This window comes from Corvus kubaryi, unplaced genomic scaffold (assembly GCF_017639235.1).
Source record: "Corvus kubaryi isolate FWS band 111438036 unplaced genomic scaffold, C.kubaryi_AGA036_p1.0 137, whole genome shotgun sequence".
In the NCBI taxonomy this organism is placed as follows: domain Eukaryota; kingdom Metazoa; phylum Chordata; class Aves; order Passeriformes; family Corvidae; genus Corvus; species Corvus kubaryi.
In genome coordinates this window covers 21,209,953-21,229,449 of record NW_024580671.1, presented here as the reverse complement: position 1 = coordinate 21,229,449, position 19,497 = coordinate 21,209,953, and the positions used below count along the sequence as shown (strand labels likewise).

The 19,497-nt window shown below is 36.1% G+C and overlaps 1 protein-coding gene across 24 annotated transcripts in view; it reads left to right on the top strand.

Moving 5' to 3' along the window:
• The window catches only part of CADPS2 (calcium dependent secretion activator 2), a 294,985-nt gene that overhangs the window by 246,703 nt on the left and 28,785 nt on the right, over window positions 1–19,497 (top strand). For 15 of the 24 annotated variants that reach the window (XM_042018140.1, XM_042018158.1, XM_042018147.1 and 12 more), the window contains 5 exons: window positions 5,948–6,103; window positions 8,253–8,400; window positions 11,940–12,014; window positions 15,259–15,342; window positions 15,457–15,489. In XM_042018140.1, coding sequence (XP_041874074.1) covers window positions 5,948–6,103; window positions 8,253–8,400; window positions 11,940–12,014; window positions 15,259–15,342; window positions 15,457–15,489 — 496 coding nt within the window. Of the gene's footprint in view, window positions 1–5,947; window positions 6,104–8,252; window positions 8,401–9,402; window positions 9,418–11,939; window positions 12,015–15,258; window positions 15,343–15,456; window positions 15,490–19,497 lie in introns of all 24 variants that reach the window. The other 9 variants (XM_042018137.1, XM_042018148.1, XM_042018134.1 and 6 more) reach the window with 1 other exon arrangement.

The window sequence follows — 19,497 nt, the reverse complement described above, 5'->3', positions numbered from 1 at the left end:
AGACAGTATGCATAAAATCCTAAACTAATAAGGGAGGTTTTCCTAGAATTTGGTGAGCAGTGAGGTTGACATGCTGTAAACACTTGCCAGAAGTAGCTGTCATTCTGCTGCTTTTCAAGAGAAGTGGGGATGAGCAGTGTCTTCACTGCAGCTGTGACCTTTGTAAGGCCATCATGCCCTTTCAGCCACCCCTCACAGCATTCAAGAAGAGGTCTGCCATGGTGTTGGCTCTGGTGGAGGCACCTCTTCATGTTCTTTCCCCAAAACATAGAGCTTTGAGGTTATATTTTATAAAATGTGTATGAATTTACAGTCTCGATTGCAGGTAGCATTAAGTTAGCTTTGTAACACGCTGGTATTCAGGCACTATTTTAAGAATCAGCCTATCTGCATTCTATGGAAGAGCCAAGTCAATGTTTAGAATAGTCATGTATTTGGGTAAAAAAAAAAAGGCAAAGCCACTTCAAGCCACTTGTTCCTCCTCTCATGCTAAGGAATTTCTTTTTTCCTGCCGGTAACAGTGGCTCAGTTCCTGGCAGAGGAAGTGATTTACTTTCACTATTATGTGAAAGAAAGGAGGAGGGTTTTATTTTCTCCCTCTTCTCCCATCCCATCTTTTTCAGGGAGAACACACTTACTAGTTAAGTTCTTCAACAGGGAGTAGCCCAATACCGGCTAAGCAAAACCTAGAGTTTCCTGACAGTTTTCCCTTTCAGTGTGATGCACACCCCAGCGTAGATGGACTGGAGGGGTACAGTGAGTTACACATATGGTCAGCAAAGGCATCTAAATTCAGGAGCCCAGGTAGACTCCTTCTTTTCACTGACTCCCCCAAGTCTTTCTTTCCTATTTCACTGTGCTCCCTCCTCCTGGCCACAAAACTGATGATTTGGCAAGAAGATGACAATGTCTGTCACAGAGTTCTGTGGGACTTTCCTCTTTCTCTTTAAAAGTGATGATTTTGGCCAATTAATCATTATCATTCTGAATTACACAATGAAGAATCTAGAGTCAAAAAGAATGAGAATGAGCAGTCTGTGAGCCAACTGCGTTAAAGGTTTGCTGAAGTCATGTGTCTCTTTGATCTGTAATACAAAGAGATTTAATATTCTCCAAACTTTACTAAGGTTTGTGTCCATGCTCTCAAGTTCATGTTTAAGAACCTTCATATTCAATAGAGGTGTTATGTGCCTACCTAAGAACTTTTGCTGAAGAGAAAGAAGTGAAAATATATTCACAGTTGGGCATCCCTTTTTGTGCTTTATTGATGAAAATAGATTTTTCCCATTTTCACTTTAAAGTTGCTACAATTCTCTTGAACATTACTAGCAACAATTGTTTATATTTTTTAATTAATTGTTTCTTTTTTCCTCCTTCATCATATGTGTTGAAGCAGTAAATATAAGCTACTTATAACAGCATTTAGAAAGATCATTGCCTTTTTTCCAGTTCTTTTTGGGCATTGGAAAGTGAGATATGAAAAGGGAAAATTGTTACGAGGAATAGTCTGTTTTTCTTGATTGGTCCCTGGAGAAGACAACTCAGAGGACACATTGGCTAGACATGCAGAGCACTGTGAATTACTCTTCCATTTGGCTGAAGATAATCTTAACAAGCAAAAATGTTTGAATATTCTGTAATAGCTTTCAATCAGCCACAACTAGCTTTTCCTTACTTATTCATTAATTCAAATATACTATCTTAAATTGCTCTTCGTATTTTAAATATCATTTTAAGTTAGATTTGTGGGTGATTTTAATTGTTTTTGGTTTAATTTATGGATTGTTCTTTTCAGTGCAGACATGACAGTGTCACTGACCAGAGATACTGTAGATACAGACCTGAGGTTGTCTGTTGCTATCTGGTGCCAGTCTAAAACATCAGCTTCAGGAAAACTTGAGGCTGGGGAAACCTGGAATAAGATATATTCTTACAGCAGAATAGTCCTGTCTTGTCTTCCACCCAGAAGAGGCAACATCAAAGGAAATGTGTCATTTATGTTGTTCCTGCTATGGCTCAGCTATAATGAGTGATGAGAGAGACAAGGCTGGAGTAGTCACAGTGCTCCAATAGTGATATAAAGGGAGCTGGTGTGAATGTGTCTGAGCTCTCTGTGTGTTTGTGAGTGCTGAATGAGTCAGGAGGCCATGTTTCATCTCTGTTCTGAGGGGTTGTGTCTGCAGTGCCACATACATTCCTGTCATAGAGCTTACCTCCAGTAAAGTGGTTGGAGACCATGGCCTGCATTTTTAAGGATGGATATTTAAAAGTATAGCCATAAGACTGATGGCATAGTGAAATCTGACTGATATGCTTTCAATGGAATAAGGAGTTTTGAATATAGCTTGGTCCTGTTGAGCATTCTGGAAGACAAATGTGTATTGTGGGGCAAATTTCTTTCCTTCCAAACATTTCCAAATGTTTCTTTCCTTCTTACTATGCAGTAAGAACAAAGACTCAAGGAACTTGGTTTTTGTTGCTTGATCCTTAGGTTGCCTCACTCCTGAGCTAAGAGAAGTCATGGGGTAGCTCTTTTTCCAATATCTTTGAGGGAATTTACACTAACTGATACTTGAAAAAGTTCTGTTCCATCCTTCCCCCTCATCTGCTGGTGGAAAGTAGAGAGATGGGGCTGAGTGCAACTGATGCTGGAATTACTGAAAATCCTGTTCTGTTGAAGAAATTCTCAATTAACCTTCTGAGCCCTGAACATATATATCTTGAAGCAGCATAAAGAATGTAAAGCTGGAGTTCACAAGCTGGGGGCTCACAAGGGATGTAGAGCTTGTGCTGTGTTTTGTAAGTGGTCCTCACAAAACGCTAGTGGGTAATATCTCAGTAGTAACTTTAAAAAAATAATAATTGCAGTAATTTGTAAAATGACCATCACTGCCCTTGGTAAATTATAGAAGAAATGAAGCCAGCTGCTTTTGAATCTTTTGGTTGATTGATAATATTCTTAGATATTTAATGTTTATATTTTCATATCCCAAGCCACCCTATGGAGTTTCATATGTAGGCAAGAAATTATTTATTCTGCATCTATTCAGGAGTGATGTGTGGGTATATCTTACAACCAGTGTACTTTATTAGTGGACTGTTTGACTAATTGCTACTTCTTAGGTGCCTGGCAAGCCCAGTGAGAAGCTGCCTCTTTCAGCTGTCAATGTATAAGAAGTGAATTAAGGCTGCATGCCTAGGAGGCTGCATGCAACTCCTGAATTTGATATGCTGCAGGTTCTTGGAGAAACATTGTCTTGGATCTTTTTTTGCTGTGTTCAGTATGATGCAAGGCATAAAGCCATAAAATAATTTAAAAGTGACCTCTGGAAATACCTGGTCCACTCTCCCAGTCAAAGTGTGACCAAATGCAAAGTTAAGTTCCCATTAGAAAAAATGGGAATTTAACAGGATGTGCATAATATTTGCCTCTTTTAATCACTGGTAACCTTCTCTTACTGCCATAACCCGATTAATAAGAATGGACAACTAGACAGCATCTGAAAGGTTAAATTTTGGCCAGCAAAGAAGTAGAGTTTGTGCTTAATTTTAAAACTGTGGAAACTATTAAATACAGTTTTTAAACAAAGAGTGTCACTTCAGTTTCCTGGTAGAGCAGTTTATTCCCTTCTTTAGACTGAAGTAGCTTTACCATACACATGAAAATAAAAACTTTTCAATAGCCAAGAATGTGTCATGTCCCTTCACAAAAAAAAAAATGGTTCTGAAGTTATGGATATAGATTCAGGCTTGATTTGAATGTAGGAATTACTCTTGTGCCAGGAGGAGTTAAAATCTGAGTTTAGCTCTTCTTTTGCAGCATTTAGCAAATAAATTAGACATTTGTGTTTGAATGTGTGAACCAGGAACAAACAATTTCTGTTGTAGCACTTTATTTTCTTTCCTTGTCTTATTAATATATGTTAATCAAATTCAAGTGTCATTGGACAATGCTGAATAAAAAATTTAAGAATGAAAGCTCAAAATTATATTAAAAGAGAACAAATTAATTAGTGTTTCTCACTGAATTAATTCTTCCATGAACCTGTGCCTGTTATTACATTTATTATAATTGCAAAACTTTATTTGGTAGTCTAATTAAACAAAATTAAGTGGCTACTACAATTTAGTAGTAAACAAAGTAGTAAATGTGTATAAGAATGCATTTATGTTATTATGAATACATTAGTCTTCTTGAATCCTAAAGAATTTCCTTTGGAATTCCATCAGATGAAAAAGAAACAACTATGGGAGAATAAAAAAAGGTTAAATTGTATAATCTGATAATGGAAATGGTTAGTTTTGTTTTTTGAGAAAGTTTGGTTTCTTTTCTAGAAAATATGTGTTTCTATCAACAGTTATATAAATACTGAGGTTGCCCCATTTCTGTCCCCATATGATTTGTCTCATTCTTTTACCCCAATCATCTCAAAAATCAATTTAGTCACTTTTGAATCAGATAAGGTCTATAACAAAGCATCTACAGCTTCACACACTGCCAGTGTACACAGCAGATGCAATGATATCTTCAATATTCGCTTGCCACATAACTTAAAAACCAGTCTAACAGGATTATAAATTTTCCAGAAGTTTTGGTTGTTTTTCTTTCTATTCCTTAATTAAAATTAGTGATGTATGAAAGTGGCTCTGGTGGCATTAAGGCAGTGGAGCAAGGGGCACGTGGGTGTGTCTGGAAGGTGGTGGGTGCAGGTGTGAGACTGAAGCAGTGCTCCTGCTGCATCCCTGCTGCCGCTTCAGAGCCCTGAACGTGAGCTGTGCTTTAATTCACCTCACTGCCCACTGCCTCAGCTAACCCGGTGTGAGCCAGTGGTGGTGCTGCTGTCTGAGGGGTGCATTAGCTGGTCAGATATTAGAGGTCCTTTCTGGTTGCTTCCTTTGGTTTTGAATCTGACCCTCCTCTGTCCTGAGCACATACAGTGCTCACTGATTCCTTCCATGAGAGCTGGGGGTCACGTAACACTTTGATAATTGTGTTCTTTTGTCATGAGGCAGAAGAAACAAAATGATAGTAGTGATGTATTTAAACTATTTGGATCTGAATTGGGACTGTCAGGCTGATTTTTGGTTGATTGTGTCACTCACATCCTGGAATTCAGTATTGCGTAGTATGCATTGACCTTAAACAGTAATTCAGGCATTGAAGTACAACACGTTGTGTATGTAATTAATGTAATAAATAATAAATATAATGAATCTGCATTTACAGTGGAAGTGTTAATGAACTTACTGCCAAGTTTAGCTTTAAGTTGTATTTTATCGCAAACAAATGTATTTAAATTTAGCAATCAATTGAAGAATCACTTTGAAACATTATGGATGATCTGAGATGGCACAGAGCCATATTAATCCCCTGGTTTTGTTTGTACACAAGTTTCTTCAAGGAGTTTCTCTTCTCCTTTTTTTTCCACCCAGATCTGATGCTATCCCCTCAGTTAGAATTCATGAGCATTTATCAAGGGACTATTTGTCTGGTTGTCTCTTTTACAGTATTACTACTAGCATCCTCATTTATTTGGTAGACTTATCTACCAGAGTTATGAAGGCAAGAAAATACATGCACAAAGTCTTCAGTATGTTGAAAAGATCCTTACTATTCCTGTACCCTGTATTTTTCCTATCTTGATCTGAAACTTGAGCTACTTCATTTTCCATGCTCCCTAACATCCCATCTACCTCTCTAGCCTGCCATATTTCTCAGTTAATAAACGAGAAATACGTTCCTTTTTTCACCCTAAGGGGAATTATTTTAAGTTTCCCACTACCATTTTCCATTTTTGAAATAAGAGCAACTGTGCTAAAAGAAACAGGGAGGTGAAGGATGTGTGATAAGGAAATCTTATTACCTTAATTATGTGGCAACTGGGTCAGACATCCATACATTTATCTTCTGTTTCTGGGGGGCTTTTTTTGTTGTTGTTTCTTATAGCAATGGATCAGCTACATCCGAAGATCTTTTCTGGAAACTGGATGCTCTGCAGATGTTTGTTTTTGATCTTCACTGGCCAGAACCAGAATTTGCCCACCATTTAGAGCAGAGACTTAAACTCATGGCCACTGACATGATAGAAGCCTGCGTTAAAAGGTATAGTGGAAATGACCACTTAAAAATTGGGAGAGATTTGAAAATTAACACAGGAGGGGTCATGCTGGCTTGCAAAGGTTTATCTATACCAGAGTCCTGTCACAGGAATCAGGGCAACTCTAAAAGAGATCATGACTTGTGTTTCTTTCCCAGCATCTGGCAATCAGCAATTTGGCAACATCTAGGAAATAGCAAGGAGAATTTCTGTATCTGTTGTGAATAGACCCTTGGAAGTGAATAAACCAAGTTGGGTTTTTTTTCTATTCCATATTTGTGGCAAATATTAACAAAACTCAGAATTCTGCTAGAAGAAAACTTTTTGCACATTTCCCTCCCCCCTTACTACATTATTCTTCATGTTCAGTTAATAATATTATTTTATTTGTCAATTTTAGAGCACTGTCCCTAAGAAATATATTACAAACTGTAAAGTGTACAGTATTTCGGCATTTATACAACAAACAGAAGAAGGCTGGCTGAAAATCATCCAACCGAAACTAAGTTTTATAGTGCTAAGCTTCTGGAAATTACAGAAAATATAGTGCTGTTTCTTCTTGAGCTGTATCTTAGCATTGTTGGTATATTCTTTTAAATTTAATGCAGGTGATCTGAAAAGATCTCTGCTATAGCTTTCAGTAAATATCACTGAGTTTAGAAGAAGTATCTGTATGTCTAGAAAATTTACGGAGACCTACAATTAGGTGCTTCAGAAAGCTTAATCTGGATGCATAAAAACACAGATTTAAAAAAAAATAATAGAATAGGGGAAAATAAATTTTGTAATTTCATTGTGTTAATCATAAAATTTACAATACTGATAAGTAAGTCTAAAGAAACAGAGAACCTTTATAGATGGCACAGTGTTGCATTACTTTTTCTAAACACAGTAGGAAAAAGGACAGACTCAGGCTTACGGTATGAGCCTGTTGCTAGAGCTGCAGAAATCATTATTAAAAAACCAGAAACATTTAAAAGAACATTCCTATTTGATTATGAAAGGGGAATGATACAGGGAGTGGAATAAAAGTTAAAGTTCTAACAAAGAAAGATAGGAAACACTAACATTAAAGCAATCCATCTAAAGAATTTGGCGTAGAAGCTCAGTCAGTTATGGTTATCTAAGAAATCTTAGAAAAATGGTGAAATGTTAAAGGGCTGGAAGATTATTAGTATAATCTTAGTCTAAAAAAACCATGGACGGAGTAGCAAAGAGATTCAGTGTTAATAATACGTGGATTATATTGATTTTGAGCCTAAAAAAAATCTTTACAGTCTTATCAACAGGACTATAAAATATTTTAATATTTTAGACAATATATAACATACCAATTTTAATACACTAATGATGTTTTAGTGTGGTCAAAGATACTGTATGTCAGGTAATAAAGATTAGAGTAGCAACTCAGAAAAAAATGATGGAATTCTTCTATTACAGCTCCTCTTGTGATATTTATATGATCTTAAGAATTTTTAAAATGGAAAATAGGATTCTTCTCTTCCCATCTTCTAAAAATACTGTTGAATTTCTGGTACCCACATTTAAGAATAATGATGGAAATAAAATATTTTTATGGTTAGGTATGCTGAATTATAGTTTATTTCAGTGACATTGCTCGTTATTTACACTGATGTGAGAAGAAAATAGGGTGTTTATGTTATGTATCTCCTGATATGTCTTAATTTTCAATATACATATTAATATTTTCTTAATAGTAAACTCATTTTCTTTATTAAAATTCTATTTCCATTAAAGCCAGAAGATGACTTTTTCATTATATTTCTTAGAAGTAAACATTTTATACAATAAACTGCATTTTAGCATAAAAAATCTGGAAAATGAGGGGTATTTTCATTGCTTTAAATTGTTCTCAGTCATCACACAAGGAAACATATTGTTATCTAGAAAGCAAGAAGATAATACTTTTATTGTTCAACTGAATTCACTGAAGAAGGACAGAACCTTGAAACCATCAATGCAATTGTTTATTGAAAGGTTGATCTTCTGGATTTACAGAATTTTAATTCTAAAATGTTCTCGTGCATAGGTACATTGTTAAGCCAACATGTTCAGTAAGATTCATACACGTTTACAGTGGTTGTTCAGAATTATCAGAGATACTCATATTGCAAATTGTGTCTTAATAAACAGAACAAGAATTGCATTTGAAGTGAAGCTGCAAAAGATAAACAAATCAACAGACTTGCGTATCCCTTCTTCTCTGTGTACAATGTTTAACGTTTTAGTTGACGCCAAAAAGCAGACAGCTAAACTCTGCATACTGGATGCGGGGCAAGAGGTAAGTGGAATTTAGTATGTTTAATTCCTGTGTTTGGTTGATCTGAAACATCTCACACTGCAGACTGTCCTTGGATTTATTTCAAACTAAACTGAGATGTGTCACATAGCTCTGTTTGGACAGAAGTGTGCATCAGCTCATCCCTAGAAGTGTCATGCAAGACACAACCCCTCATCTTCCACCAGAGAACACACAGAGGGCTTCTGTAATTTGTTTGCTTTGACCTGTGAGTCTGTTGAACATTCAGAGGATTTCTTGACTCACAACCCCTCCAGGAATTTCTCTCGGGTTGCAACAGGAAAAGAGCCCACTTCAGAACTCTTTTGTAATAGTAAAATACAGCCAAAATATTGTGCTTTGCAGACAGGTTTTAAATGAGTACGGTTTGGTTTTAAATGGGTTATAGACACAGCATTCATGCCTAGGAATATGCTGAAAATAGAGGAAAGAAAGAATCAGGTAATTTAATGGGGTTTTTTTATTTGGTCTCCAAGGACAGGGACCATTTTGGCAGTAGTCTGCTGCCAGATACTCCACAGTGGAGCACTGATGTGCTTTTGAAGGATATGTAAACTTCACTGACTTCTGTTGTCACTCTCAGAAGGAATAATCTGTGAAATTAAAACGGTATGCTATGTAGATTGGTGAGACCACCAGCAAAAAATTAAAACTGTTCTTTCTGTGCTAATGCAATAGCAAGTAATTTGGTTTGTAATTTGTTTGATTTGGTTTTGGAGAGATGGTAAAAACATTTTTCAGAATTTGGCAATAGAAAATGTATGTCTGCTTTAGGCACCTTCACAATTACATTTTTTGGGCATATTTTTCTCAGTTGATTTTTGCATTTCTATACTGTGTTCTTCATTTCATTGACTGATGTTTTCAAGTTAGCATGTTCGATGTAATTGTCTTTTTTTTTCTAATTCAATGAGACATTCATCATTTTCCTGTTATACCCTGTCATCTTTATTTTTCCTTTTGATTTTCCATGACATGAACCAGTTTGCTAGTCAATGGGTAAGTGTCTTTTCATTGTTTTTTAATTTATATCTTTTTTGTTTAATATTAACAGCCACTTTTTATTTTAAATGGTAATATTGCTTTTCATGTTAATTTGCTAGCCAGGCCCTCAAAATTCGTTTACAGTCTGACCGTGCAACAAACTGATCATCAGCTTCTCAGTTCTTTCCTTGTTCACCCTCCAAGATGATTCCAGATGAAGTCTTCACTTTTCTGCTTTTCATACCCAGTGTCCTGTCTTACCAGGTCCCAAAGTTTTGAATTCTTTCACCTCTCAGTGAGGCTCATCAGAAGTAAACCACAGCTAGAAACTCTTTGTCTGAGCTGATGCTGCCATTTCACCTTTCATGTGTGTGCAGGCAGTAACTTGCAAACACACACTTGCACATGCTGCTTTGGGGACAGGCAATATCAGTACCTCTAGTGACCTGCAGACAGATGGCATAACCCCCTTCTCCAGGATATGCCATTCTTCCTGCCTGCTCTGGATTATCCCCCTGCACTGTCTGCCTGTCCACTAGGAGCCAAAGTTTAGCCACGTTCTTAAAGCCTGGAGTCAAATCATCTTCCACGAAGATCTGAAGTTTTGTTTTGCTGAGGGTTACTGTTTTAGTGGAAGTTAGCACTGGAGAGGAGTGGGTTAGAATATTTATGATCTCATGGTTTTCAAAATAAATCATGAAAAAAAATCAGATTAGTGTAATTTAAAAATTGTTTCTAAAGAAATGTCATGATTTTGGAACCTTGTGGTTTTTGAAAAGCTTGGTTCAGTTCTTTTTATTCCTTGTTCAGAAGTGAAGTTACTGTTTATACTTCAATTCTACAAAATTGTATTTGCTTTGTTGTGAGAAAAAAAAGAGAAAAAAATAGAAGAAAAAAACCAAAAAATATAGGAACTGATCTTACATACATAAATCCATTAATTTAATGTACTGTGGAGATAAAGCTGCAGACACTTTCTGGGAGAGACAACTGTTTTTCATAGATCATAGGAGTATGTATAGTTTCGTCATTCATCAGTGGGAGAATAATTGTTTATAGTTTCCAGAGAGTAAGAAACCATTGCCTTGTGAAGACTTGTAAGCAACAGATATCACACACTCTTTGGGGTGATTAGACTCCTTAGCAGATCAAGACAATATTATATTGGTCAAGACATTAATGTGGTTGGAATATAATATATATGAAAATGTAGAAAGTTCTTTGATGTATTTCTAATATGCTCTTTTACTGTTCTAGTGTGATCACAGTTGTTTGCCTGAGTTGTGTATTTACATTTTCCAAGTGTTTTTAAACTTTAAAAGAAATAAAAAGCAAAAATTAACGTTTGGTGTTGGTACCTGTAGCAGACACGTATATGTGAACAAACACGTCTCATGGTTTTATTTTCTCTTAATTTAAACCCAAGTTCAATACCTGTGCTCTTTAGAAAACCATTCCTAAAAATATTCAGCATATCAAATTTAATGTTTTGGTTTGTATGGCAACTCTGAAATGGATGAAAAATAGCCTTTAAAAACTTAGGACTCCGAAAACTATGCAGGTGGCAGCTGCTAAGTTAGGCTAATGTTTACACTGACCTCAGTACTTTTACTCCAAGCATTATACTGTTAGCTGTTCCAAGTAGTCTTGAACTAGGAAGATAGGGTTAGTCTTTACAAGTCACATTTTCTGTGAAGTGGCTATTGGGGACAGTCTTTGCTGTCACATAAATGTTTCTAAAGTAAGAATTACTGTTTAAATTGATGTGCCTCATTGACAGAATGGGATCCCTAGTTCCTATTAATTTCAGAAGGGAACTCAGTAGGATTATCTAAAAAGTCTTTCAGATTTATTTTAAAAGCATTTACTTAAAGGTACCTTCTTTATGAAAAAACTAAAGAAAAAGTCTATGGAGAATGAAGTCTGTTTTATTATGCCTTCTATGGCCTATTAATTTGTTACCATCTATTCTGCTTTGTTGATGAAATTTTAATTTTGCCCTCGCTTGAGCATATTGTAAGATTTGTATAAACTGAAGCTCACTGTGCTAACCAAAAGGCTCTTTCAGGATGAACAATTGGAGCTCATTTTATTTCTAGAGGACATTTAAAATAACTTATGAATGAGAGTTGTCAGACATGAAATGCTGTATTAATTAAATCTTATTCTAGTCTTTTTGCTTCTCCAGCTAAACCAACCCTTTAGAAAAAAATACATGGCCACCTTAATTATATAGGAGAAGACAAAAAGTATCCTTCACATTCCTTCGCCTGAATAAGTATAGGAACTCAATTCATCTAAATAATAACCCCATTAGCTGCTTAACTCAACAGTGTACATGGGAAAATTTTCAACACAGAATGTAAGAAACTGTTGATTGGGTGGATCATTTTCAAGGGTTTGTTCTTCTGATGTTCAAAATGATAATTTTAAGTAAATCTGATCTGGCAGGGTTATCAGCTTCGCACCATTTATGACTTACGACAAAAGTGTGTGTTCATATACATGCTAATGCTTTTTTATCTCTTGAAATACAGCAACAATACCACTCAAAAATAGATGACTTGATTGAAGAAACTGTTAAAGAAATTATTTCACTTCTTGTTTCAAAGGTAAAATTATTTACATTTTAATTTCTAATACAGCAGAAAATGGTTGAACTTTGGAGATGTCTTCAAATATCACACAGTTTTTCTATACACAGGAAAATTGTGGAGGACAACATGATTTGTAAACACAACTTGTGCAAATAGTACTGAATTTACAAAATTAAATTTTATAACAATTGAGTGAACAATTTCTATGCAATCTACTACTGAGATAAGGTTGCACTCTTTTTCTTTTGTAGATATGAAATGCTAGCAGCTATTAGAACTGGTAGGACTAAATTTTGTCAATATTGTCTCACATAATACCATGTGGTTTTTTTTTTAAGTTTCTTACATAAGAACTTTCTTCCTATCACTTAGTATTTAAATTTTGTATTTAGAGGTGGACAATATCCAGAGTTTCAGTTAGTTTAACTTTTTAATGATATTTTGGTCCACAAACTGTTTAATTAAAAATGTTTTATAAGTTGTTGTTTCTTAAAATTGATTTTGTAGGCTTTTATATTTAAAAAGAAAATGTTTTGACATGATATAAGGACTTGGAGAATAAGTGAAGAAAACTTCGTCGTCTTGTCTTTCTCTAGCACCTCTACTCCAGTAAAAGTCTTAAGGTTTCCATCCCCAATGGTTTGAAGAACACAGAAAATAATGACAGAAAAGAAAGATTTTATAAGAAGTTTTGTTATCTATGCATGGCAAACTACCCAGAAATACCTGTTTTTCAAAGTAGGATAAATGAGCCATATATTTACAATTTGTGAGTTAGTGACAAAAAGTAAGACTCAGGTCATATTTTCATCATGCCTTCATTTTTGCTTGTCGTGGCTTGCGGGGGGGGTTGGGGGGTGGGAATCTGCTTTTGGATTGGCACCCATCAGTTGAAGAGGAAGGCTTTGTAGGATCATTACAGAAGTTTAAACAAAATGAGTCCATTTATTAATAACTGTGTAGAAACCACACATTTTTGGTCTAAAGGGAAGTTTTGACATAAACATAGCTACAAGCAATTCAGCTCAACAGTTTCAAGTTTTACATGTTGCCTACCATGGCTCCAGTTTATGGTTTTAATGTTATTGGAAAGGAAGAGGAAGAAAGGGAAATTCAATCAGAACAAATCATACTATTAAAGGTTAAACTTTTTGATTTTTTTTTTCTTAATATCTGAGATTATAAAAAAGGAAGAAAATAGTCATATTCCTTCTGGATTTATGTACAAGAAATTTTAGAGACAATTGCTGTCAATACAGAGGGATTTGCATTATTAGTTATCACAGTAACAACAGAGATTGAAATCTTAACATAGGAAGCAAATATTCCATGTCATTGGCTGATCACTGGAAGCTTAACCAGTGTCTCCTCACTTGAGACGTGAAATACCAGTGACATCCTGATTCTGAGGTACAGAGGAAGGCTAATGTTTAACTCTTGGTTTTAGCCAAGAAAAAAGCCCTTCAGTGTGCATGATAGCCATATGCATTCATCTTTTGCATCTAATGTATTTTCATAATTTTTTAGCCTTTACCTCTGTATGTCTCCTTTGTGTCCAAGTGGAATAAGCATTTCAGTCATTGTTTTTAGCTGCGTACCAGTCTAAAGCATTTAAAAAATCACAGGAATAGCACAAAACATTGAAACAAAGCACAGTGTGTGTCAGGGTAACCAATTCATAGAATGTGAGGTATGCGCAGAAATGCTCTTAGAGTTTCACAAGTCCATACACTGACATCTCGGAAAACACGTTTCCAGCTACATAACTTAGCCTTTTGTTTAAACAGACATCCTTGACACTGAAGTGTTTGCTCTCTGTTACTTTGTGTCCCACTTGTGTCAGATTCATATGTTGGCACTGTGGACACCATGTTGTTTATGAGATCAGCCTTTTCCATAGTAGACCTTTGCACAATAAAGTTGAACACTTTTCTGCAGAAAGAATCCTTGTCAATAAGATAAAATGACTTAAAGTATGAACAGCAGCTTCTTACAGGAATGCAACTGCAAAGCAGAGCGCTGGTATTTGGTCTAATAAAGGGGGTGCAGAAACAACTGCCACTCTCTTTTGTGATGTGGATTTATTTTTTGATTGGTGCCTATGTGCCGGTGTCTTAATTAATCACTGTAAATATGACAGGTTAGATTGATAAATGACAAATGTAGGTTTGCACTTGCTCCTGCTCCTTGAACTGTTAAAAGCAGGGCTTATTGCAAAGTGATGATCTCAGTTCCTCTGGAGGTGACACTGTTGTGACACTGTTACAGGGCCCATTAACAGCATGCCAGATGGAATTTTGTTCTGTCCTCACACTCATAAAATGATACTCTTAGTTGTGGGAATGACTGTGTTGGGAGCAAGGGATGACTTTTAAAACAATCTTTATATAAAGTGGAGCGCAATTTATATGTGTAAAATAAATGTGCATGAATACAATGGCTGACAGGTATTTTATGTTATATACTGTGAATTACTTGAGCAACATCACAGAGGGATGTGAGAAGGGAATTTGCTTTAAGGCAAATTTGGGGGAGTTCAAACATTAAAGCTGTATGTAATGCTGTTAATAAGATTTTTTATTTTGGTCAGAAAGAAATTTTGGCAAAAACACCTATTCATTCCTCTTACTAAGGAGTCACACTACTCCGAGAATAGCAGGTGAAAGTACAGGGGAGAGAAACCACACCACAGCAGAGACTTCGGGCATACATTTTCTTGCCTCCTTCTTGGCCATGTTGCAGCTCAACAGCTCATGCTGCTGACAGAAAACCAGTGCTATTACACTTTCAGGGGAAATCAGAGCTGGTTTTCGATTTAATAGCAAAGATAAGAGAAACATGATATCAAGATAACCACCTTTAGCAACTGTGCTCCATCATCTTTGAAGCTGTGGTCCTAGAAAGTAGCATGTGATTTCTACCCAAAATACCTGCTGGGTACACACACTGCTATATTCAACCACTTTCTAGAGGCAGCAATGTTATGTTGGAAGCAGGCCCACCTCAGGAGAAACTCTGCATTGGGTTTCTATTTCTACAGTGGCTCAGCAGTTTCCATCTGCTTGATCAATAAGTGAAGCTGCAAAAAGAAGGTTGTCTTTGATTTCAGCACTTTGTGAGATGGAGAAAGTGGTCAGATTTAGAGTTCATGTTGCCCTGCTGATCAATACAAATATGAGAAAGAAAAATTCACATTCTCATTCCAAATATTTAGTTTTAACACTGTGCATTTAGATTTTTCTCTGTGCTTTTCCTCCAGGTTGTTTCAGTGTTAGAAGGTGTGCTGTCTAAATTGTCAAGATATGATGAAGGTACTTTCTTCTCATCATTAGTTTCGTTCACTGTAAGTGTTTGGATTCTCAAGGGTTCTGTTCTTCTTTCTGTGCATAATTCTGAAATTATGTGCAATTTGTAGTAATAAGTACTTACTGTGTGTTTTATGCTTAATTTTCTAAAGGTAAAAGCAGCTGCCAAATATGTTGATGTTCCAGTAAGTATAACCCTTTTAGATTTATTTATTTTAGTGTTCATAATAATTCAGAAATTAGGGGGGCTTTAGCTCACTTTTTTATTGTTGACATTTTGCTTTCCTACAGAGATTCGTTATAGCTTTACATAGAATATTTAAACAGACACTACAACCTTGAGAGGACATTTCATTTCCCTTGTGCAAAACTCTCAAAGCAAACCATGGAAAGCGTATTCTCAATGCACTTTTTCAGTTGTGGAAGAGTGAGGATTGTAACTTAAATACTCTTTTGTGGGGGTCTTTCCATAATTTGGATAAATTGTTCAAATGTGCAGTATTGGCAACAAGTAAAAGATTCATACTTGAATATCCATTATTTCTTGATTTCTTATTTCAGGACTCGACTTTGCTTATTTAACCCCTTGCTTGCTCAATTTCCATTTGATTTACCATTGCTTGTGCAGTGTTTGTGTGCTATAAGTAAAAAACAAAGGGGTAACTGCTGGAGTTCTTTTATACATAAAGTCAAAATTCAGCTGTTAAAATATTTTTATTTGAGTATGATAGTAGAATATCTTTTCTTTAAATAAGCAAAGAAGTTGCGTAATATTGTCATTTTCACTGTCAATATCCCTTGTTCTCTCATAAGTCTGCATTCTCATCCCTTTTTAATGCAGTTCTAAAAAAGTCTTATTTTCCAAGCATAGCAAAAAAAGACCACAATTACTACGTACGTGACAATTACTATGTAAATGAAAAATATTAAATTAAAATACAGATGAATGCCACATATGCTGAACTGTGTGGTGGCCAGCAAAACCTTCAGCAGTTCTATCCTGAAAAATACAAGCTTAAATGATTTTTTTTTTTTCAATCTGTGCATGTTAAATTAAAGGAAAAACTTCTGTTTCTGGAATTTGTTATTTTGCTGTCTATATTTGTGTTATTCATAATTGTAATATTTCTGTTGTTTTCAGATGATGTTTTCAGACTTTTTTCTTATTTTGTTGCCTGGATTTTTTTTACCTTTATAAGTGCTCTTTTGTTTTATAAAAAAAGAAAAAAGTAGGCTCAATCTTTCATTCAAAGGAATGACCTCGTATCAAATCCAGTTAATTTAATTTACCTCTTGTTAATCTATTGTGCTGTAGAGCAGCCACAAAAGGTCCTTGGTGAGGCACTTAAGACCCAAAGGCCTAAAGAAAAAATTAGTGGACAAACTAGAAATTCATTGACTTCTTTCAGGTAATATGGAAAACTCTCCAAATTACATAGGATATGTGTGAGGAGGAGACATCAAAGTCTTTTACTATTGGCCTGGATACATTGATGTTGAAGTTCACAATAAAAATGAGACTGAAACCTTTGCCACAAGTTCGGGGGAATATTGCAAATAGGGTCACACAGGAATGCACTTACTGTTCCAGAGAAAGAGGGAGGCAGAGCAGGGAGATGGTTGCTGGAGTCCCACTGCCCTTCTCACATTCACTGAATGATGGTGCTTGGCTTGAAGAAAGGACCAAATTATAGACAGGCTGTCAGGATCCTTGCATTATTATCCTGTCTTCACTTTGCAGCTTTCTCACACACCTTTCTCGCAGCCCAACATTTAAACTGGACTGTAGGGCCACAACTATAAACTACAAATGTAAACTGTACTTGAGAGAGGCTGTGGATCTGACCAGACAAAGGTTTTCCAAATTCTGTAGGGCTTTTTACCTGGATTGAAAGGTTTTCATTTGCGGGGATTTGATTTTGCTTCTTCACATTCTTTCTCTTGTTGTGAAGATGCAGTTGAGGCCAAGAAGTGGACAAACTAGAAATTCATTGACTTCTTTCAGGTAATATGGAAAATCTACTATCATACTCTAATAAAAATATTTTTCTGCCCTTACTGTCACAACTGACAGCAGCTGTCCAGTCTGAATATGCCCTGACATCACAGTCAGGTTAAAGTGAAAACTTCCAGCTGCAAGAGGAGGCTGAAAGTCCTCACATCACAAGGTCATCACCTTAGCTCACAGCTGAAGTGAGAAGTGGAGTGAGGGGCAGCACACAGGGAGGAATGTACATTGAGCTCTTGGTAGTGTGATGGTAACCTAGCAAGCCTGCACTGAAGCTAATTAAATGCCTTGTGGTTTTATTTTGACCTAATATGTTATAAAATCTCTTCTTGTCCTGCCTTTCCATATAGCTGCATATGTGAAAGTTACTTAAAAGTGACCACAGTCAGCTCTTTCTTTTGATGTAGTTACAAATATGTGCAGACTTGCAGTGTGTTAGACAATGGCATTCTGCCCCTGTGACCCACCTCCATCTGAATGAGATCACTTGGTGCATCTAGGGGAGAAGGAGGGGCAGGGAGTTTGGGGGTGTTTTTTTGAGTGTGTGGATTTGACAGAGTTTTTGATCTTTGATTACCAGGATTTGGGAAACAGTGAAAAATATGCTGGATGCTAGTGAAATAAAAATAACTAGACAAAAAATATGTTAGAAGAAAATGAAGGTAGTACTGAGCAAAATGTTTCAGAGAGAGGATAAGAGGTAAAGGAGATAAAAAAGTTAAATAAAAGATAAATAAAAATAGTAAATTATTCAAAAAGAAGGAAGACATTCCTGGATGATTCTTGGTCATTTTGAGGAAAGGGTTAATTCTATTAATATTGAGAAAGGGTTTAGACAATAAATAGTTCGACATGAAGGTGCACACTCCCTAGACTGCATCCCTCCATTTCTCAGGACCAGGGTGGGAAAGATAGACACAGACTTGTGGTCCGTTTAGCAGATAGATTAGTAAAAGTGCTACCTATCTTTGCTGTGTACCCTTCCATTCATTAATCTTGCCAGAGAATTATGATTAATTACATCCAAAAGAAGAAAAAAAAAAAGGTGGTTTTGTGGATTTTTTGACTGTTTAAGAAAACATGCAACATAACCCTTAATTTTTCAGAATGCCCTTTAAGAAGTGGGACGTATGCAGTCCCAAGGAGCTCTCATTGTTTTCCCCAACTATGCAAGACTACCCAGACTAAGAAGAATAACAATGATGTCTTGTGATTTCCTAAAAATAATACTGAAAAAATCTAGTTGCTGTTATGCTCTTCTTATTGGTAATTGTCACGGTACACAAGGCTCTGCAGTGGAAAAAAATGTGGCTGATGTGCACGTAAAAGAAACCAAATGTTTGAGGAAAATAACATAAATGTTACAAGTAGTGCATGGAGGATGACATTGGTTCTCTTCTTAAAGCTGTTTTGGTAACTGGGAATGCAGAAGCTGATTTGAATGCACAGCTCATCCAAATCCACTATAACCCTTCAGTAGTTTCTCTTAAAGTCCATGCAATCTATAGGAGATGTAGAAGTACAGCCTAATATTTTTCCTTTTTTTTAATATTCTGTTCACAAAACAAGTTAATTAATGAGAATAGGGAAAAAATGCAGTAAAATTGAGGTAAAAAAAAAGTATGTTGTTAATCTCAAATGATTATTATTCCTTAATCATGTAGATAATTTCATTGTGTTCAATTTCTCATCATGTAAGTCAGTTTTGCATACAAATAATTGTGTCTTTAGCTGGTCATTTCTACACACATTTGCTGCATTGACAAATACAACCAGAGCAATTACTCATACAAATTGAGCATCCAGTTACATGCTTATGTATATACTGATTTTTGTTCAGAAAGGTATGTTTAAATCCCTTTGTAGGAGCCGGTAATCTATGCCAGTTACTTAAAGGGCACAGAAGGAACCTAATCCTCCCTCTCTTCATATGGGCCACCTGTCATACCAAGTGCAGAGAGGCCATTTGAAGGAGCCAGGGCTGACAGCAGTGCACAGCTCGCACAATGCCAGCCCTCTTGCTCCACTCTTGCCTTTATGTGGGGATCAAAGGTATGAAAAGAGGCCTCACACATGTGCCAGCATTTGACTTATGGGGTCTTGTAGAGGCCAAAGAAGGAACTCTGCCTCCTACCAGGCAGATGCACATGGGGACCTTCCAGATACCTTCATTTTCAAATATCAC